The sequence below is a fragment of the Enhydra lutris genome, unplaced genomic scaffold (genome assembly GCF_002288905.1).
Source record: "Enhydra lutris kenyoni isolate GAN:26980312 unplaced genomic scaffold, ASM228890v2 scaffoldscaffold40, whole genome shotgun sequence".
In the NCBI taxonomy this organism is placed as follows: Eukaryota; Metazoa; Chordata; class Mammalia; order Carnivora; family Mustelidae; genus Enhydra; species Enhydra lutris.
The window spans coordinates 13,891,406-13,913,815 of record NW_019154124.1 but is presented as its reverse complement, the minus strand read 5'-3'; the positions used below and the strand labels follow the sequence as shown (position 1 = coordinate 13,913,815).

At 36.5% G+C, this 22,410-nt stretch overlaps 1 protein-coding gene across 1 annotated transcript in view; it reads left to right on the top strand.

Moving 5' to 3' along the window:
• Positions 1-22,410, top strand: part of LOC111155273 (semaphorin 3D) — a 127,704-nt gene that overhangs the window by 41,912 nt on the left and 63,382 nt on the right. Inside the window, exons 4-6 of the mRNA XM_022515401.1 lie at positions 6,264-6,383; positions 11,984-12,077; positions 15,016-15,144. Coding sequence (XP_022371109.1) covers positions 6,264-6,383; positions 11,984-12,077; positions 15,016-15,144 — 343 coding nt within the window. The remainder of the gene's footprint in view (positions 1-6,263; positions 6,384-11,983; positions 12,078-15,015; positions 15,145-22,410) is intronic.

The following is a 22,410-nucleotide window of genomic DNA, read 5'->3' as shown; positions in this document are numbered from 1 at the left end:
AATATTACATGCTAGACTTCATTATTATCCCTCCTTTTATAGATGAGAAGACTGAGGCCAGAAAAATTAAATACATTGCCCAGTATCACATATCTAGTAAACAGCGAAGCCAGGAATTGAATCCAGAAGTCTTGCCCCATAATCCGTGCTGTTACACAGCACTGTGATCTACACATAAAGGTCTGAACTCTCTGTATAAGGTCTGAAAACTTTATCCCTCAAACTGTACCCCTCAAATCCCTTCTCTCTTCAGTGTCCCCATAACAGAGATCCTCAGTTTACAGCATTGCACAGATTTCAGCCGACAGAAAACTGAGACAAGTGTGTGGTTTTATTGACCTCTTTATTACCTTTGGCATTACCCTCTCTCCTCCCTTCTCTCTAGTAATTTTTACCTACTTCCCAAGAGTGTTTTTAGGATTAACAAGTGTTTGGAAAGACTGTCCCTTTACACAAAGGTACTATATAACTGGAAAAATAGTGAATTATTTACCATAATGAAAGTTAACTAATTGGGGTGGGGAGGGAGTGGAAGATGAGGAAACAAAAGAGAACTATTCCCCTTTCTTGACCACAGTCTCCAGTTTGGTCCAAAGAAAGGAAATAGTGACAGGAAGCTATTTCATAGTATTTTGTTTCTGCTTAGAATATCATTCAAAAGAAAGTCACTAAAGAAATGTCCTTAGTCCTGACTATAAAGAGTGGAGTCAACAGCTCAGTCCAGGCAAAAGAACGCACAGGATGTGGGTAGCCTGGGTTGTGTTTGTCATCTTAACCCTAGAGGCACACAACCTTGTCAATGGAGACATGACATAGACTTCAAGGATCCTCCATCGCCCAATTTCTGTGATTACATTCTTTCTTTCTTCTTTTTTAAAGAACGTCTAAAAGCAAAACAAAGTGCTCCTTGTCGAAAGTTTGCAAATTACATGGAAGTCATCCGTAAATATCTCCTCCCCCATGAACACTGCCCAGAGATAGCTGGTGACATTTTGATGTTTATTCTTCTATCTTATCTATTTACTATTTTTCAGAATGAAATCATTGTATACATAGTCCCCTAAAACATTTTTTTTTCACTTTGCAAACTGCCATGAGCATTTTCCCATGTCATTAAATTCCTTTTTATAACACAACTTTTAATAGCCACACTGCATTCCTTTATATATTATTTCATCAATCCTCTATTGTTAGAAGTTTGGTATACATCCAGTTTTTAGCTATTATAAAGTGATGCTTCACATGAAAAATCTAATATGTAAATACTGAGAACATCTTTGATTCTTGAGTAGAATTACAGGTCAAGGATATAATTTGGGGGTTTTGGGGGGGATATAAAATTATTTATACACATTGCAAAAATTCCCCTCCAGAACGTTTATGCCTTTTGTGCTTGAACCAGCAGTGCACGTTCATGAGGGGGTATACTTTGCCATACTCTTGCTAATTATAGTGGGTACAACCTATGGTTAATATTTAATGCTAAAATGTAAGTCAATAAAATAAACATATTTAATCTTTGCCAACAAAAAGAAAATTATTTTTGTTATTTTTGCCTGAAATTCTTTCATCACTATAAATGCTAAATATTTCATGTAGTTGTAAAATTAGGGCTTATTTTTTGGAATTTCATATCCCTATAATTTCTTTATTTTTAAATTTTAGTGTTTTCTTTTTCCTTACTGGTTATTTACAGATTTCAAGATATATATATTATTATATCATGTTATTATACATATTTTAAGATATATAAATATGTATAAAATATATTTTTACTTTGTGATCAACTTACTTGAAAACATTTTTTCCCATTTATCCTATTTGATATATACACTTTTAAATATTTTAATAGGCATACCTTTCTTTTTTTTCTTTAAAATATTTTCCTCTGTCTTGCTACAACAGCTAGTTTTTGCTCTGGAGAAACTCTTACTTTAGATCTCGCATTTTTAAGAGAGAAATGTAATATGGGGATTTTCATGTATTTATTTTGAAGTGTCGACAACTTATCAAAATATTCTCAACACTGTAAGACCTAAGCACATACCTGTGTAGAATTTATCTCTTTTTGAGAAAGAGAGAATGCATGCATGTGTTATTGGGGGAGGAGCTGAGGGAGAGGGAGAGAAAGAATCTTCCAGCAGACCCCCACTGAGGGTAGAGCAAAGCTGGGCTTGATCCCAGGACCCTGAGATCATGACCTAAGCCTAAATCAAGAGTGGCTGCTTAAGTTGTTGAACCACTCATACACTCTGTAGACTGGATTCTGTTCTGAGGTCTGTTAGACCCTGGAGCACTGTGCAAAGTCTGTAGTAATGACCAAAAATGTTTGATGATCACTATATTCTGCAAAATACACTAAAAATAAAAACAAACTAGATACCTAAATCATGAGTGTCTCTCTACATATAACCTAAATAAATTAAAATTGGCAATTATAAATTAGTTATCAGAATATATATAAAGCTGAATTAGATTTAATTGGAATATATATAAGTCTAGAAAATTAAAATTGATGCATCTCTGTATTGCTTCCCCCCCCATATCTAGGGTGAAACTAAAATTCCAAGTGTTAATATATAATACAAATATATATTAGCCTTTTCTTCCAAATATTTAATCAGTTTTACAAATGTCTTATTTATTTAATTTCATACAATGTGTAAATGTATATGTGAGGTAAAATATTGAAGCATTACTTGAGAGAATTAAAAAGTTGATACTAGTTTTAAATTTTCTCTTTCTTCTGATGGGAGTGCTAGTAGGTGGGAGGGGAAGTAGATGGGAAGAATAAGGAAGGAAGGAGAAATTCATATTTTTCCAAATTTGAGCATATTACTCACTAAATTGAAATGTTCGTTCACATGCAACCACACTTGGAGTTGTGGGGAATAGCTAACAAATTAGACAGCTTTCGGGGAAAGTTAAGAAAGCTGCTTCTCAAAATTATCTTTTCTCATGCCTCACGGAATTACACTGCCATGAATAGCCATGCAGGTCGCTAAGTGAGTTAAATCAAGTTAATCATTGCTCCTGCTATTTAAGCAAAACTCCATCTTGTAGGATCTGTTCCCAGCTTTCTTCTCCTTCAGGCAACTATTGCCTTTCCCTTGCCTCCAGGCTGCTTTGAGAGTTACCCTCTCTCAAATTCACTACAGAACAGTTTGAGCAGAACTGACTTTTCTGTAATCTGTCAGACAATTCAGGGTTCACCCATAAATTATTCTGGTCCATGGCAGCCCAATCTTGGAGGAGGAGGAATGTCATAAATCCTAGCAAATATCTCACCAAGTCAGAAAAGTAACATAATAAATTACTTTCCAGGGCTGGCTGCGTTTTCATAAAGTACTCCTAGAAAAGTTAAAGGATGTGAAATGTTTTAGGTGTGATTCAGAGCTTTTTCTTTATAATCAGTAACATTATGTCTCCTCTGTGTATAAAATTTCACCCCAGACCTTATTAGCCTTTTTAAAAACAATGCTGTGTCTCTCATAGTCCCTACTCTTTCCGACTCCATAATTTATAATCTGGAAAAGAAGTAGCTTTATTTCTTTATACAAATATTTGTTGCAAAATCTTGTAAAATTGCTGTCATAGTTAGCGTGGGCTACTGTAAAAAAAAGTCATAAACTAGGTGGCTTAAACAACGGACATTTATTTCTCACAGTACTGGAGGCTGGGAAGTTCAAGACCAATGTGCCAAAAGATTGGGTGCTTGATGAAAATTCTCTTCCTGGCTTACAGATGGCCATCATCCTGTTTTATCTTCACCTGACACACACACACACAGAGAGAGAGAGGGAGAGATAGAGAAAGGGAGGGAGGGGATAAAGGGAAAAAGAGAGTTCTGTCTCTTCCCATCATGATGATCCTAATCTCAGGGTCTTTTTGGAAAGCTAATTACCTCCAAAGGCCCCACCTCCTGTTACCATCCCACTCCGGGGCTTAGGGTTTCAACCCCTGAATTTTAGAGGACACATGTGCTCCCTTCATAGCAATTACCCTCTAAATTCTATGACTATTTGTTAAAATAGCTTTTTTTAAAAATGATGAAATAATGGGCAGCGAGTCAGTCCCTCCTCACTCCAGCAGCGTAATTCTACTCTTCCCCTCCCTGTGTACTGTTTCTGGTATAGATCTCACGCTTGTATAAAGGGCTTCGTGGTGGGGCGGGGAGGAGGAGGGGGACGACCAAGAAATAAAAGTTCCTTCAGTGAGCATGAGTGAGTAAAATAAAAGCTGAAGAATGCTAAAGCCTCTCATTCTAGTGATGAAGCCGTCATTACAGTTGATCTGGTGATCACAGACATTTTTAAACCCTTTGCCTTGGCTTTTCTCATATTACTGTGTCTCTATAATTTTTTTAAACCATTAGTATGACATATGTACTGTCTGAATTTGATTTTCATTTGAGATTGCCTAACATGATGTTAAGGAATATGAAGCTAGAACCCCGTGGTGCATTTGTGCAAACAGAAAATAAATTCTCTCCATCAGACACCTTGACAGAAAGGTGAAAACTGATATAATAAGGATTTTGTTAAACAAGACTATTTGCCAGAAAACTGTCTTAGTGAATTTGAAGTGTTCCTTTCTTAAGAGACTGCATATAATGAATGTTTGAGAACATACACAAAATATATGAAAATATTCAAGATAATAAAGATGTCTGTAGTGTAATTTGCACATTCTTAGAAATGCCTTTTCCCCCCCAGCCTCGAGAGTGGTAAGTCTGCCTATCTGTGATAGAAACATCCTTGACTTGTGTAGCTCTCTTAGACACCGATAATGATACTATCCCTTCAGACAGTTTTAAGCAACTGCTTTGTTTATAGGAAAGCAGAGAACAGAAGATACCATGAATTCATTGTAACATTCTTCTGTGCTAGAATGTACACATTTTATTAATTGGGATCTATGAATTCTTGAGACATAAAATTGCAAGGCTAGCTGGCCCACGGAAGTCCTAGAGACTAGGAACTCTGTACCACAGATAGGCAGGCATAGGTTTTCACTCTAAAATCTGAATAGCCACAGGGATATTGATATTTTATATAGATCGGAATCAAGGTAAGTAAAAGTATTAATATTATATTATTTAACTTAATCCTGTCAGTTAAGTTTTGTCTGCCTTCTGAAAATTGTATTTAATTCTAAAAACCACCCTACCAGGTACATCACTATTTTTTTGTCATTTGGGTTTTTTTGTAATATATTCCTTCTTAACAACCCTAACAACAAGAGTGACCCGTTAGGTCAACGTCTGACCAGTGAGGAACCCATGGCCATTCAGGTAGACAAGAACTAGACTTTTTCTGTGAATCCCAGTTGTTTTGTATATTTATACCTTTCTTGGTGAACACTTCCCTGTCTCCTAGATAGAGTCAATCTAGAATAAAAGTATATTCCAGCCCAGTGTTTTCTCAGGGGCTTTGGGGTCCAGGAACCTTGAAGCCAACAATTATGTAAAGATAAGGAATTACTTATGGGAGGTAAATAAGAAATTATATACAATAACAGGAATAACTACTATGGAAAATTTAAGAGTCACTACTTAGAAGTAACTAGGGGATAGATAATATACGTTATAAAAATAATAATACAAGATATATTTTTAGGACCAAGCACATGCAAAATGAGCAGAAATATAAAAATCCCTTTAAAAATTTGACTTGGTGTTAGAAAATGTATGGGAAAAACAAAAAACTCTTGAAATAAACATAAATTAAATCTTAAATGCTCTGTAACATTGAAAATAGATGGGAATAAAGTGGTAGGGCATTCCATCCAATAAGAATAGAATACCTACATGGGAATACACAAGTGTGTTTGTGTTTTGTTCAGTGTAGCTGAGACGGTTGATGTTGTCAACAGTAGGATCTATGCGGGATAAAAATGTGGGAACATGAGAACATAACAGGTTTTGTTCTTAGGTAATTCCTGAAAGAAGGTGTGGATATCTCATTCTGTTGACATCCATTCTCTAGGCCCTGCTGAACACCGTGGAGATGTGCATTCTAGCTTTCCGATTAGTTCAACACCTGTAAAACTTCAAAAAAGCTTTAGTCGCTCATTTAAGCCACAGTTTCTAGTTTGTTTTGCCTCTTTTGCTAAGTCAGATATTTAAGCATGTCTTATAAATCATTTTCATTTCTGTTGTTTTTCTTAATGATTTATCTATTTGAAAAACAGGTGGTGTGAATGATAATCTTTCAAAAACGTGAATTGTGTGCTAATGCTTTTGTTTTTTTTATGTCCAATAGACAGAATGTGCAAATTTCATCCGTGTACTTCAACCCTATAACAAAACTCATCTTTATGTGTGTGGAACTGGAGCATTTCATCCAATATGTGGTTATATTGATCTTGGAGTCTACAAGGAGGTAATATAATGAAATAGCATGAAAACAATTAGTTATAATATCTTGTCACTTAATGTCTTTGACATAAAACAGGCAGATTTGGATATAAAGTTTGAATCATATAGTTTATGAATCATAAGAACTCATGTTCCCAGGGACCTTATAGATTGCCATTTTGATTACACACTTTATCTACCCAATAAAAAGTTTTTTATTAGAAGTTTTTTTAATGAGATGATCAAAATTAAAAGTGTAAAATGTTGCAAGTGTTTGTTTTCTATGGGCTCCGTGTATGTCTTTATTTTCTCTTGAATTTCCATTGTAATTAGGTCTATATTGGTTGCTCTTAGTAAAAATCCAAATCCCACACAACCTTGCAGTGGAATTGTATCTTATAAATAATTTCATTTTTCCCGTCCAGCAAATTTGACCTGTTACAGACGGTTACAGTGGTGCACACTAAGTCCAGAGAATTTTAATTATTTTCTTAAAATTATATAGTCATTAGCACACTGAACTCATTATTTCTGCCAGGCCAAATTGCCATAGTACAAATAAAGATGCATTAAATTAAGAGTACTATATTCCAGCTATCAATGAGCATTTTAATAAATGACAAACATGTAGATTTCAGTAATTTAATGAACAGCTAATGCATTAAAGTGACTTCTTTGCATCATAGACTGTGCCAGGCACGTTACGTGGATTGTCTCTTTGAAATTTCACAATGTTCTTAATTGAAGTTAGTACCTTTATAACTCCCAACTTACAAGTTAGTAAAAATTGAGTCTCAGTGGAATTAAATAACATGCCTAAAATCACCCAGCTAATAAGTGGTTTGGCAAGGAATTGAACCAAAGCTGTCTGTCTCTAGATCAAGCATGCCCAACTGGGCTTTAGAATACATACTCAAAATTGTTTCTTTGTATGGGTTTGATGGGTTGTACTGTCATCCTTATGTTTATGTATATACCACTTGTGAATAACCACACATATTTGCAGGATAATTGGCTGTGTGTTTGAAAGTAAAGTCTGGGCTTATGGAACAGGTTTCTTTACATTGATTTAACTGATTCATGCAGAGATCAAACCCACAGCTGTGGCTGGATTAATTTTCCTCTCTAACCAACTTGTCTAACCAGCCTATTCTCAACTGTTTGAAAATAAAACAACCCTCATAGTTAAATCTCTGAACCACTAGGAGACTTGGCGACTTGAATTCATCATTCTTTGTTGCTGGTGTAATGTTCGCTTGCCTCGCTTTGATGAAGGGTAATATATAACAGTAGCTCGTAGCATAGGGCGTAATTATATTAGATAGCCCCACAGTGTGGATGTGTTGGGAGGCCTGAGGCTAAAGGCCAAACTCACAACTTGCTGAGGGGCGCACATAGTGTTCTTTAACTCCTAAAAGTCACGAGGGCTGAAAGGGAATTTAGATGGAGCTAATTACCTAGCTTGGGACTGTCAAGAGGGCTTGGGCAGTCACATATACATGTTCTGTGAATCAGAGAATTATGGGTGAGCTGGGATGGGAGCCTGGTGAGTTTTCCACAGGTCAGGAGTCCAGGTAATTGTATGGCAACACTGTTTGAAGATCGTTAACGTTTTTCAGTGAATTACTGGTCCCAGGAATTCATTGCTCTTCCAAGAAGAGTCAGAAGGCTCTCCCACGTTCAAGTAGATAAGGTTGCTCCTGAAGTGGCTGGAAAGAGGGACCGGCAGTATACATGAGGGACAGAGAAGGGAAGTGTGGGAAGTCCCCCTTCTGGGGAATACTGGGGCAGTGAGAGGAAAGAGGAGAAAAGCTCAAATGAATCCCAGATTTCTGTCCTTGGCAGTGAGTTGGAGAGCGGTGTTACTGAGGTGAGAATAGTAACAAGTTTGCGAGGGAAACAGTGAGTGAGTTTTGTACGTTTTGCATTTGGGAAATGTTCAGGGAGGTCATACCAAGCGGCTGGTTGGATACGGATTCCAGGGCAGGAGTCAGGGCAGTTGTCAACAGCTAATCTGGGAGCCTGGGGAGCCAGAGTTTGAATTATGGCTTCAGTCACTTACCAGCTCCGTGGACTTACGTGCCCTGCATAAACTCCAAAAGCTTCTGTTTATTCAGCAAAATGAGGATGATAATAATAGTAACTATCACACAGAATTATTTGGAGGATAAAATGAGAAAATACTTGTATGGGCTTTGGCAGAGCACTTGCTTCATTCCAGGCGCTTACTACTTACTGTTGAGCCGTGCAAGGCAATAGGAGCATGAAAGGCAGCAAAGCAAGGATTTTATAAGTGTGTATGTGAACTTCGTGTAAAAATAATGTCTGCAATGTGTGTATACATGCATATGTATGTGTAAATTGTGTGTATGTATGTGTATGGGTACATATGTGTGTAGGTGTTTGTGGGTTGTATATATATATATATGTATGTATATATTCTTTATGTGTAAATATATACATTTATTCTGTGATACTGGCAATGCCTCATATTTGTTAAATAATTACACTGGAAGTATGTTTTTTCCTCTGGGATCTCCCCTCTTATGCCAGAAATCTCATCTTTAAGTGGGGGTGGTATTAACAATGACTTTGCCTAATTGCTCTAATGATTAAATGTTTCCTATCATGCTCATCTCTTTACTTCAACAATACACGTTGGTACATCTTACATAATTAATTATGCTGGAGGAATTTTCTTATAAAACTGAAGTTGTCTCAAAAATGAGTGCCTTGGGGGCACCTGGGTGGCTCAGTGGGTTAAGCCTCTGCCTTCAGCTCAGGTCATGATCCCAGGGTCCTGGGATCAAGCCCCGCATCGGGCTCTCTGCTCCGCAGGGAGCCTGCCTCCACCTCTCTCTGCCTGCCTCTCTGCCTACTTGTGATCTCTGTCTGTCAAATAAATAAATAAAATCTTTAAAAAAAAAAAATGAGTGCCTTCTAATTCAGTCAGTTTATCTCCCAAAGTCTACTCAGTCAACCATTATTTTTTACAAAATTTTCTTCTTAGTGTCCTTGACTCTGGTTTAAGGAAACTTGCTTTCCTGATAGTTCCTTTCTCCGGGAGATTATAAGGGAGACCATGTCCTAAGCCTTCAAGATATCAGTGTTATGGGCTTATCTTTAGAATGTAATGAAATGTTGCACCTTAAAAACAGAAGTCTGTATAATTATGAGGGTTTATCTAGTACTCTTCATCAACTGTGACATTCTCCTATTTTCTTGGTCTTTCCTTCTCTGGCACACTGGGCTTCAGTTTACTTTTTCCCATTACAGTATCCCATTATAGGCTTTAGAGTCCACAGTTCAAACATGACCCGTGGGAAATAATGTGCCCTTAGTGATATTTAAACACACATAAGAGCCACTGTCTACAGGTGTTTTTTTTCCTGACATCTCTCTAGCCCCATTCACAGTTGGGAAGCACACCCTAAATGGGTTCTCACTGTACCTTTTCCGTGCCAAGTCTCCTATCGCAGCTTGTCATTAGCTGGCCTGTTCTAACTAAACACACTTGGATTTGATCATATTACATGGTCATGGTGAGTCTATAAATTGATTTCAACACTTTTTTAAATCCATGAGTTTGAAATTCTGAGGTAAGATTCATTAACAGCATGAACTTGGGGACAGCCCTGAGAGTTCAAGCTACTGCTGTAGCTCTTACTAGCTATATGATGCTGAGCGAAATAGTTAACCCCTTCCATCCTCAATATTCCACTTGCAAAGCTGTAATTCTTAAAGTAGCTACAGTTTTAGGCTTATGGCAAGGATTTCTGAGACAATGTACATAAATTCCCTGGCCCACAGTTAGTACCTATTAACTGCAGGCACTATTCCTGTTAACATTAAAGTGCATTTACTTAAAATTATGAAAAAGCCGGGGCGCCTGGGTGGCTCAGTGGGTTAGGCCTCTGCCTTCGGCTCGGGTCGTGATCTCAGGATTCTGGAATCGAGCCCCGCATCAGGCTCTCTGCTCGGCAGGGAGCCTGCTTCCTCCTCTCTCTCTGCCTGCCTCTCTGCCTACTTGTGATCTCTATCTGTCAAATGAATAAATAAAATCTTTAAAAAGAAAATTATGAAAAAGCCATTGTCAATCATGCAATTTAAATTACTACCACTACTCTTTTTTAAAAGGTGGTCATTGCTATTGGTTCTGTTCAGAAGAAACAAATCTGAAACGACAACACACTATGGCAAACAATCCGATTCCCTCTATCCCTTTCACTTCATTGCTTACTTTCTCGATAAGTAGCACTGAATGTTCCTTTCTTATTACTCGTGTGTCCTGATATAACTTGGTAGATACATCATCTAGAGAAAATTTCTGCAATGCTGGATTCCTCTAACTAGTGCATATGCAGGGTGAGTCATCAGCCTTTCTGCTGGATGGTAGTGTTGTCATTGTTGTGAAACACTCAAACTCATGGGGCCATATTCATTATACATTCATATTTTTCTTGGAATGTTCAACTTAAGATGTTATTTTTTCCTGAATATTAAAAGTCTGCCAATGTCATTCTGTCTGTGGCCACTATTATAAAAATAGATATTTCAGCCAAAATAACTATGTGGTTTTAATGTGTACAGTGTTTTCATAATAGTGAAAATACTACAACAGGTTTTTTTTTTTTGTTGGGTTTTTTTTTTTTTTTTTTTTTTTTTGCCCACATTTATCAAAAGATCTGTAAATGAACTGCTTGCCTTAGAATGATTTTATGTCTCTAAAATCACAAAGGCCTATTTTGTGTCACAAGGCCTATTTTGGTAAAGTTGCAAATGTATGAGTAAATAAACCACAATAGTAATGAAAGTATAATTCTTAGAGTAAATTCATTTCTTCTTCTTCTTCTTCTTCTTCTTCTTTTTCTTCTTCTTCTTCTTTTTCTTCTTCTTCTTCTTCTTCTTCTTCTTCTTCTTCTTCTTCTTCTTCTTCTTCTTTTTCTTCTTTTTTTTAAGTAATCCTTAGGGACACCTGGAGGGCTCAGTGGGTTAAGCCTCTGCCTTTGGCTCAGGTAGTGATCTTAGGGTCCTGGGATCAAGCCCTGCATCGCCTGCTTCCCCCTCTCTCTCTGCCTGCCTCTCTGCCTACTTGTTATCTCCATCTGTCAAATAAATACGTAAAATCTTTATTAAAAAAAAATTTTTTTTTAACCCAGCATGGGGCTCGAACTCATGAACCTGAGATCAGCAGTCACATGCTCAACGGACTGAGCCAGCCAGGCGCCCCATAAATTCATTTCTTAGATGAGGAAATTAGCTCATGGGGCTCAATAAATTTGTTATTAGCCTTAAGAAATATGTGTGCTTGCTGGTGATTTTGATAATGAGAGTGGTCCAGACTTAGTGAATTGATGGTTAGATCACTACTTCCGATTGAAAAGTTCATTCAGTATTATCATTACTACTTGGGGCAAACACAGACCAAAACCTGGGAATTGAGCCTTGCCAGAAATAATATTTGCTGAAGATTAAGGAGCCCAGCATGATGCCTGTGCTAAATGATCAATCAGTTTTTGCTGAATTAATGAGTTAGAATTTCGTTCTTATCTCCTATTTTCTTGCTGATTCTGTTCTTTAAAAAAAAAAAAAAAATCTCACTTGTGTTACTATTTCTCCTAACAGGAAGTTATATTCAAACTAGACACACAGAATTTGGAGTCTGGCAGACTGAAATGTCCTTTTGATCCTCAGCAGCCTTTTGCCTCGGTAATGACAGGTAAGATCAATGGCAGGCAGTTCTTGCTTTTAGGTGGTTTTCTGAAAAGGTATGTGTGGACTGAACCACATTTTCTTATTGAGTTAAAGATTATCTGGGATTCCTCTTTCACGGGCTTTTTGATTATAGTATTTTAGTGCCATATCTCTATATTTAGCATCCTTATCCTCAGGGGAGGACCAAGCCAATCCTTCATTTCAACCCAGTTTTAATTCTTTTTTTTTTATTTATATTTATTTATCTGGGAGAGAGAGAGTGTGTGAGCACAAGGAGGGGAAGGGCAGAGGGAGAGAGAGAAGCAGACTCCCCACTGAGCAGGGAGCCAGTGCAGGGCCATCCCAGAACCCTGAGATCATGACTTGGGCTGAAGGCAGATGCTTACCCGACTGAGCCACCCAGACCCCCGTCTACACAGTTTTAAAATGAACTTCAGGTTGAATTCTTTTTAATGCAAATGACACATACTTTCTTGTTCTATAATTTTAGTTCGATGTCTCAGATTTTCTTATACAAAGCTATGTCCCTATTTGGCTTCTATGGAAGTTAAATTTAGCAATTCCTTAAACATAATAGGTTACAAAATATGCTGAAGATTTGAGTGGGAGGATTAATAATAAGATGTAGCAGATAAACTAATAAAACAAATGGTGGAATACAGGTTTTATGAAATACAGATAATAGAATGTGATAACACCTTTTCCCTCAATGCGAAATTTTTGTTAGCACATTCAGTCTTCTCTTGCTTTGTCTACATTTTAAATTCGCTTGTGAGGTGACTGTCCTGTTTAAAGAAGGCAGTGCTGTGTGGTCTGAAGTCTGTTCTGAGGAATGTCAGCACGACCTCTGAATTTTAAACATTATAAGGACCCCTTTTGTCTTGGTTTGGTTCATGACTTTACTCTCTTTTTATTGAACTTGTCTATCAAATGTTTGAATAGACGATAAGAGTGAAGTACCATGACATTTTAATTTTCACTTAGTGAGAACTAGTGATCTTCCTTTGAAGTGAAAGCGTGCGTGTTTTTGTGTGTTTTGAAAATTGTATGACTGATGTTCAGTCTTTATCCTCAGAAAGTGAGATAGATGATTTGGGATTCTGATCTGTCAAGTGGGGTTGACAGAGCCTTAATAAAAACAATGGATTGCAGGGATCGGTGACCCCTCTTACAAATCCCTAAGTGATTTAAATACAAAGACAGTTTTAAAGCCTGGGTCTAGAGATACAGTTTTTAGGTGGAAACACAAACTTTTTTTTTTTTTTTTTTTGGACAGTATGTTCAAATATCTACAGTTTTTTATGTTTCAAATGAATAGTTTGTTTCCTTTACTCTTACCAAGTAATGCCTTTTTGGTGGTGGTATTTTTTTCTTCCATTTTTAAAAATTTGCTCCACAAATGAAATATTATCATTTACCATTAATTTTAGGAGATTGCTTTAAGATAAGGAAGTAATATCATATTTATATTTATTTTACCTAACTGGATTTCTCTCTTCTGTGTATTGTTTTGTTTTGTTTTGTTTTTTTCCTTTGGAAATTGACTCCTGTCATTATTTAGATTGGTTGACTCAAATTGTTGAATAACAGGTTATTTAGATGGATATAATCAGAGGATTTGGGAACTATCTCAATCACTTATAGAAAGTCAGAATTTTAGGAGTGCCTGGGTAGCTCAGTGGGTTAAGCCTCTGCCTTCAGCTCAGGTTATGGTCTCAGGGTCCTGGGATTGAGCCCTGCATCTAACTCTCTGCTCAGCAGGAAGCCTGCCTCCCCCTTTCTCTCTGCCTGCCTCTCTGCCTACTTGTGATCTCTCTCTGTGTCAAATAAATAAATAAAATCTTAAAAAAAAAAGTCAGAATTTTAAAGATAATGTTTCTGAGGAAAATTGGATTTTAGTGATAAAATGGTATCTTTCATTGTTCTTATACATGGCCATTTATAAATCTAAATGTTCTGTAGAAATTAGTCTTTTTTTTTTTTTTTTTTTTTTTTTTTTGTCAGGTGTACTCAACGTTGTTGACTATAAGGATTTCTTAAAATAGAAGCTTAGCTTTCAAAGGGCAATATATTCCACTGTAGGTACAGCATTCTTGTCTCTCTCCTCTCCAAGTGCCAACTAGCATTAAGGAACACTAGCCCACACCCCTCTTTTTCTCCCTCAATCCTTTTCTATTCCCCTTCTTCCCCCGTTTCTTCCTTTTCTCTCCCCATCCTTCTCTTTCCCTTCTTCCTCCCCTGCTCTTTCTCTTCTCCTTTCTCTTCTGCACCCCCCCACCACTTCTCTCTTTCTGGAAAAACATGGATATGCATTTTACGTAAATAACAGGACAAAGAAGTTCGGTATGCAGTAATAGCCACATCTTTTTCTTTTCAGGAATTCCTGTTTATCAGAACCATTAGAGATGTGATTAGCTACAAGGAATGCAACATGTTATAATTACCAAGAATGACTTCAGTGCTGAAAGCTCCCTTTCAGCAGAGGTTAGGCAGAGAAAAGTTGTGGTCATTGAGGTTGTGTCAGTTAAGTAAATACTAATTACGCAATCCATTCCTCATTATGGCATTTACTTTTTAGTATTTTTTTGGGCTGCTACAAAGACAAACTCCTAATTATGATGTATCTTTGAATTATTTGTGGGGAGAGGGGAAAGGAGGAAGAACTTATTCATAAGAGAAGCTAGTGCATATGCAGTTATGAATTCTGAAGACTTTGGCCATTTTTATCTTCAGGTCTCTAGCATCAGCATACCAAAGTTCATTGAGTTATCTTGTCTTTGATGCTACAAATTTTTCAAAATTTGAATGTAAAATTTATGAAACAGTATCTTCTCATATTAAGCAAGGAACGCCTTTGGTTTCATGCCATGAAATTAGTGTATCGCCAGTAGTATCTGCTGCTGTACTCATAGAAGTCCTGTGTATTCTCTTCTCCTTCTCAGATGAGTACCTCTACTCTGGAACAGCATCTGATTTCCTTGGCAAAGACACAGCATTCACGCGGTCCCTTGGGCCTACTCACGACCATCATTACATCAGAACTGACATTTCAGAGCACTACTGGCTCAATGGTTAGTGATTTTCTCTTTTCATTTTTTTTTGCCTTTGCTTTTGGGTAGATAAGAAACTCATTATTACTCATTCAGATGTGTTTGGGAATAAGTGGTTTAGCTTAACGTTATAAAATACATTTGATTAATTTCCCACTAAGACAAATCCCCAGGACCTGTTGTGTATATAATAATAATAGCTGACACTTACTGAGAGTGTGCTATTGTCCTGGATGCTGTTCCATGCTCTAATTGATTTTTTAAATGTCCACAATGACATATGAGATATGCATTATTATTATGCGCCTTTTACAGATGACTAAACAGAGTGGGGTTGAAAATTTGGTCAAATTCTTATAACGTGTCACTTATAGACCCTGGGGCTCAAGTTGGCGATCTTTCTCCTGAAGTCTGTTTTTTAATGACTAAGCCAAATACTATCTATGAGCCTAATGACAAGGGGTTAGGTTGTAATGCTAACTTCTTTTGTTAAAGGTAATTTATACCTGGGTTGACATGTCCCTCTAAAATTTTAAGCATATTAATATTGACATTAGTTTACCTGATGACTTTTTTTTGGAATATTCTGAGTTTTAAAAAAACATACAGTATTCTGAGTTTTAAGAAACCCACTAATGAATTAATTGACTAATTAATTAATTACTGTTTGCTTATGCTCTCCTGCCTTACAGCAGGTCAGGTTTAATCATGGTAATCTAATGTTTTCTAATTATCACAGGACTTTATTATATAGCGTGGCAGAATCACATAACGTTTTGCCATTTAAGCAGACAACATTTCTCGTTCCCACCATAAATACTGGATTTTAGTGCAGGAGGCCTGGGTAGACATTTCCTAGGGGCTATCTCTCCATCTCTCAGTATCATTTAAGCAGTGACAACATAAACAGAAGGGAAAAACACTTTAAAACATCTCTTTAGTCAGAACCTCCAGATACATTTGTTTACACAACAATGGGCTCTCCCTTGACCGAAAAAGAGCCTTATTAATGGGGAAGACAAATTTAGAATATCTCCCAACTACATGATTTCTCATTAATTTCTCTACACTCAGTCAGGGCAAGACTATCTTCTTGAGCATTGTGAGGTTTTTGTGGAAATACTTGGTTTGAGAGTGCCTCCATAGATTTTTACCAAATAGAAAAAATTACCCATATCTGTTTAGGTAACAAGATATACATATGGCTTTAAAATTAAGTATAGATTGTATTTCTTAATCTTGGGATGGCAAATGTCATTAAATTGCCACTCTTTTCAGAGATTATTCTATTTATCCCTTAACAATGACAGGTCCATTTAGAAGTCAATGGCATTGCAGAATTAATAATGTCGGAAATCTTTATTCAACTATTATTTGACTAGCATGTTTCTAATGCTATGTGAAAAGGATCACAAAGGAAGAAGACTTGAGTTGGTTTAACATTTAGTAACAACTTTTGAGGACCCTTGGTATACTGAATGCTGTTCTACTCCTGGGTTTACAAAGATTACAAGGGAGGGTTACTGACCTCACCGATGATGGCTACTGGAAGCATTAGGAGAGAGTGGGAGTTGGGGCTGGAAAGCTGTAAATATTATCCTGACACCACAGGGAAGTTAACTATGGCCTAGTTTGTTTGTTTGTGTGTTTGTTTTTAAGTATAATTGACACATAACATTATATTAGTTTCAGGGGTAAAATACAATAATTCAATATTTGTATTTGTTGCAAAATGATCACAAAAAGTCTAGTTGATATCCGTCACCATACATAGTTGCAAGTATTTTTCTGTGTGTGATGAGAACTTCTAAGATCTACTGTTTTAGCAACTTTCAAATATTCAATACAGTATATTAGCTATAGTCACCATGCTGTGTATTACATCCCCAGGACTTATTTTATAAGTGGAAGTTTGTGCCTTCTTACCCCTTCATCCATACCATGGTCTTAATCAAGGAATCAGATCTTTGTTTTTTATAAAGGTAACTGACAGTAGCATGAAGAGAAGACTAGAAGAGAATGAGGATAGAGAAAGAAGCCATAGCAAGGAAATAGGAAAATACGGGACAAGAACAGAGGTATTGCCAGTGGAGATGGATGTGAGAATATACAGCAACAGATATTTGAAATAGAAGATATTTGTTTGGGGATAGAAAAATCCAAGGCTATGAGGACAGAATTCAAGAGAAGGTTTTGGATACTGAAGGAACTTGGTGATTAAAGAAATCAGTAGAAAGGAAGAAAGGAAAAAGGAAGAAAAAAAGTGGAAAAGTCTCAGTGGACTGAATGCAAGCAAATGTCTAAGAATTAGGAAAACTAACATTTGTGGTTCTAAGACAGTCAAAGCAGAATGCTTAGTGATTACGGGCCAGGAGACCATATAACCCTGTTTGCCCTCATATTTCCATTCTACCTCTAATGTTCTGTACCTCTCAAAAGTGTCCTAGTTTAGACAAGAATCACAGCTCTGTTTCTGTGGAACTAAATAATGTAGGTTTAAATCCTGAATGTCACTTATTTGTGAACTTGGTCAAGCCTTTCTGTGTGTCTACATTGTTTTGTCAAAAATTTGGCATAATAATAGTATTTATTCACAGGGTGTTCTAAGGATTAAATTAGATCATATAGGGAAGATCATACTGGGAAGTCTAATGGAAGACAATTTTAAGAGTTCAGTGTAGATGCTGTCATCACCATCATTGTCACTATTCTTGATGGTAAAAAAAGACAGGAGGTGGCACTAAAACACCAAAGGCTCTGTGGTCCACTGACATCTGATAAGCATTTGTAACTATTGACCACCTTTTCTTTCTTTCCCTTTGCATTTCACAATTCTGTGAGCTCATCCACTCTCAGATTCCCAACTGTTTCCTGTGTTCGTGTTTCCTGAAACTACATTTCCAAACCTTTTTTCTGCAACTCAGAGCCCTTAAAAATATTTATTTGGGTGTCTTATATTTTCCTTCCAGATCACAAGAAAGAAACTCATGTTTTATATGCGAATAAAGAGATCTAAGCCTTCACCCTGATAGTGCCACAAGAGGGGCTTTGGTTATTTTTTACAAGTTGTTCAAGTTGTGATCTTTTGCTTGAGTTTCTTTAAATATATGCTGATACAGATAGAGATAGAGATATATAAAAGACTAATTGGATCTAAAATCTAAAATCCCTGGAATCTAATTTAAATTATCTTATTTTCCCTTTAGAACCTGACGGTTTCAACACCAGTTTCCTGATTTCTATCTATCTTAACTTTCTAAACATTATCCACCCATTTACCTTGAAGTTATCTTTTATTCCTTCCTCTCCCCCACCCCCTTTATCTTATCTATCACTAGGGCCTTTACTTCCGCCAAAATATCCATCGACCTTGTTGTTTCCATGGCCACCATCATTATGTAGCTCATCATCACTTGATCTCTGGGTTCTTGCCACTATTTTATTCTTTGTTAACTCATTTTCCTATCGCTAATCTCTTATGCTTTAAACTTATTTTGTATAATATCACTATTTTAGGCACTTTTAAAGTATTATTTTATTTACCGGTATAATCCTGAGAGAATTACTATTCCCACTTTACATATGGGGGATAGACTAGAAGTCAGATATACCATGCACAGATAGCTAGTAGATGTGAGGTTGAAAGTCAAGAATGTCTTTCTTGCTCTCGATACTTTTTTTCTTGACATTTTAGGATATATTTTATGATCAGCCTAAATTCTGCTGTTTTGACTGCACATCCCCTGCTCCTGGAGCCTCATTTACAGACAAAGGCCATGCCTACATGCTATGTTGTGCAATAGCAAACTGAGGATCTGGGTTTGGTTGCAGGCGCTAGAGCAGAGAGAGAACGTGTAGTTGGGTAAGTGATGTGGAAGACCGTGGCAGAATCTCTGAAGTCAGGGTTAGTGAGAACATCAGATCAGCTGTTTGCTGATGGACAGGCAGCCCAGAATTAGAAGAGCATGATGTTTCAGGAGACCCATTCAGCCAAGGAGCTTCTCAGTCCGTGGAAACTAGGGCACAGCAAGGGAGAAATTATAGAAACTATATATATAGAAACTATATATAGAAAATATAGAAACTAAATGAGGAAGTACTTGATTGGCTAAGGCAAAAGATTGACTTGCTTAGGAAGCATTTCTGTTTTCCATTCCGAGAAGTGACCATTTCCCAGATAGAGTCACCCTGGGGTCCCAAGACAGAGGTCAGTGGATCATCTGGCTAGAATCAGGAGGACAGGGAAACAAAATACAGTAATTGGGGAACTGCAAAGATTGCTGGGAATAAGGTTATCATAGACATGATCTTATTCAACCTCATATTCCATAAACTAAGATAACATGAAGGAGGTGTGTCCAGGTCTATTATCCCCAAGCCTGGCCTTCCATTCCAGTACCAAATCTCAGAAAGTGGTAGTGTACCCTATCTCCTGAGTCACAAGTTTGACTGCCTTTCTGGTGGCAGTTATGGGAATAGAGGCTCTTTCTGCCTTAACATTGGACCTGATGTACTAGTTACTGACGTAGACTACTTGCTCTGAAGTGGCACTAATATAGTAGATACTAGCCACATGTGCATTTAAATTAATTAAAATTAAATGCATTTAAAATTTGGTTCCTTAGACATACTGGGCATATTTCAAGTGCTCACTAGCTATGTGGGCTAGAGACTCTCATGTTGGACAGCACAGATGTAAAACATTTCCATCATCACAGGATTTTCTATTAGACAGTGCTGGTCAAAAGGGTACTTATTTATTAACTGTGTGCAGTGGCTCACAATCAAATAATGCAACAAAAGTATAAATTTTCTTTACTGTTCACTTAGATGTATATGTGAAACTCATGCCTTGGTCTCATAAAATTGTTGCGAGGTTGAAAGAACTGACAGACAGTAGATATTTCAAATGATGGAGTCGGTGTCAATGTCAAATCAGTTTCTACTGTATAGTAAAACATCATTGTGTTATTTATTTCTGGTTAGACAGTTTGAAAGGTTTTCTTCCTGTTAAATTTTCCTCTCTGCACTTCCACTTTTAGTTTAGAATGCTAATTTTACATGTTTGTGATTCACTAAACTCTTGTAATTGTAAATCAATATTACATTTAGATTAAGTGAAATATAAGAATTAAATTAAATTTGCAATTGAGTGTGTTTAAATAATTAACCTTTTAAAAAGTATGATCTTATGTGAATCTTTTTTAAATTAATTAATTAATTAATTAATTTAAATAAACATATAATGTATTTTTATCCCCAGGGGTACAGGTCTGTGAATCGCCAGATTTACACACTTCTTATGTGAATCTTTTTAAATCCATAAAATCCTTAATGCTTGTGTGTATGCTGTATTTTGTTCTTTGCCCTGCCCAAAATTAGCCAGAGCAAGATAAGCTATCCTCTTCACTTACCAGTCCAAGGATCCTTGTCAGAATTCCTCTAGGACTTTGTCTAATCCAGGTTCAGTAACCTTAAGAAGTGTGAATACCCACCCCTTCTTTGGGAGACCAGTCTGTCTGCTAAATAATACCTCAACAGGAGGATGAAAACTTGCGAAGATGCAGTACTATGGGCAGTTTTGGATGAAGTCTTGGATGGTTCCACACTTCTCTTTCTCACTTTTCTTAATCAACTTAATCTTAGAACCATCAGGAAACAGGAATGTAGATACAAGTCAGAGTGGTTACTCAAATACAGTTGAGTTTTCGTGAGAAATTTAGGGTAAAGCTTAGAAGTATGACCATTTGGAAAATGAAAACAAACAATGATGCCTCAAATGCGTATGTTTTTATTTTCTTTGCTGGAGTAGATGAGAACTTCTGTTTTAAATTTTTATTTTTAACATATGGAGGCAGTTTTCATTGAAAGTTTCTCCTGGAGAATTCTGTCGTCTGCAAATTCTCCTTCCACTCTGAAAGGGTAACATTTTTAAAAAGTGATAGTGAGAAGACATTGCAAGAAGTGAAGGAAAGTAAGGAAGTCACTATTTGTTAATTCATGGTGTGGGTGTGCTCATCCGGTGCAAAGAGATTAGTGACACATATTATAGGCTCCGTGGGTTGATGCCATTTTCACTAGGCAGTGCCTCTATGTGTCATGCTAATAGCTCATTTGTGAAAATGCATGATTTTAAACTCTATCCCCATTAGAGCATGTCTTTTCAATGCCGAAGGGGGAAAATGTGCCATTGTAATAAAGCCCAGGTGTCTATTGTTATGATTTTAAATTATTTAATGCAACAACTGTGCATGTCATACACTGATTAAACGATAACTATTTTTACTCAAACTTGGCAGCAACTCAAGAAAGAGTTTCTATACTAAAATACTAGCATCAATATTCTTCTAAGACAGGACCTCAATTGAATCTGCAAGAAAGATATTCTATATTCTTGAAACGTATTTATTTTTTCCTCATGAGTATGCTTATTATTGCAATCACACAATAAAGTACTGTTTGATACTACCTCATTTTTCATAATTAGATTTCTTCCTATAATTAACATTTGGCTTCAAAATCCCCATCATTCAGTTTTCTCACAGTACTCCAGAATGGTTGTCTTACAGGACTTAGAACCAACATTTAAAAGAGAATCCAATAAAATCAACAGTCACTGAATATAAGTGATTATTTATCTATGAACGTCTAGGATCTATTGATCATCTGTATTGTATATTAGTTAAAAGGTGAAAGAAATACAAATTGCCGAGTATTTACTCTGTTTTCCCCCACTGATGTCATAGATAAAATTCCTGGAATGTAGACTAGTGTCATATTCTACCTTTGACCATTTCAAATGGTGATACCTGAACTTGGATAATATTTCCAATACCCAAAGTAGGTTTTTCTGTGCATTTCTGCAAAAGGAGAATAGGAATTGTCATATTTATTTGGTCACCCTGCAGACCATCTACATTCCCCTTTGTCATAGAATTATTTTTTTTGTTGAACTCAGTAAACAGGTGAAGATTTAACAATTGTCTCCTCTAACCACTTCGCCCATCTGAGTATCTGAGGAAAGCTTTACAAGCAACTCTGTCTCTCACACTGGAATTCCTTTTACCTGTAATGATTTTCTGTTTCACATCACTGAATTCTCATTTCCTCTCTAGAGAGAAAGGACTGTAAATTTTGTACTACAAGGTTATTTTTTAAATTATAAATTCAACTCAATCATTAAAGTGATAGGATATAAATGTTACCAGGGTGACATGCTTCATTTAGAACTTTTATTTAAATTATTTGAATGCTATGATAAATTCTATTTGTGTGAATCCCCTTTTT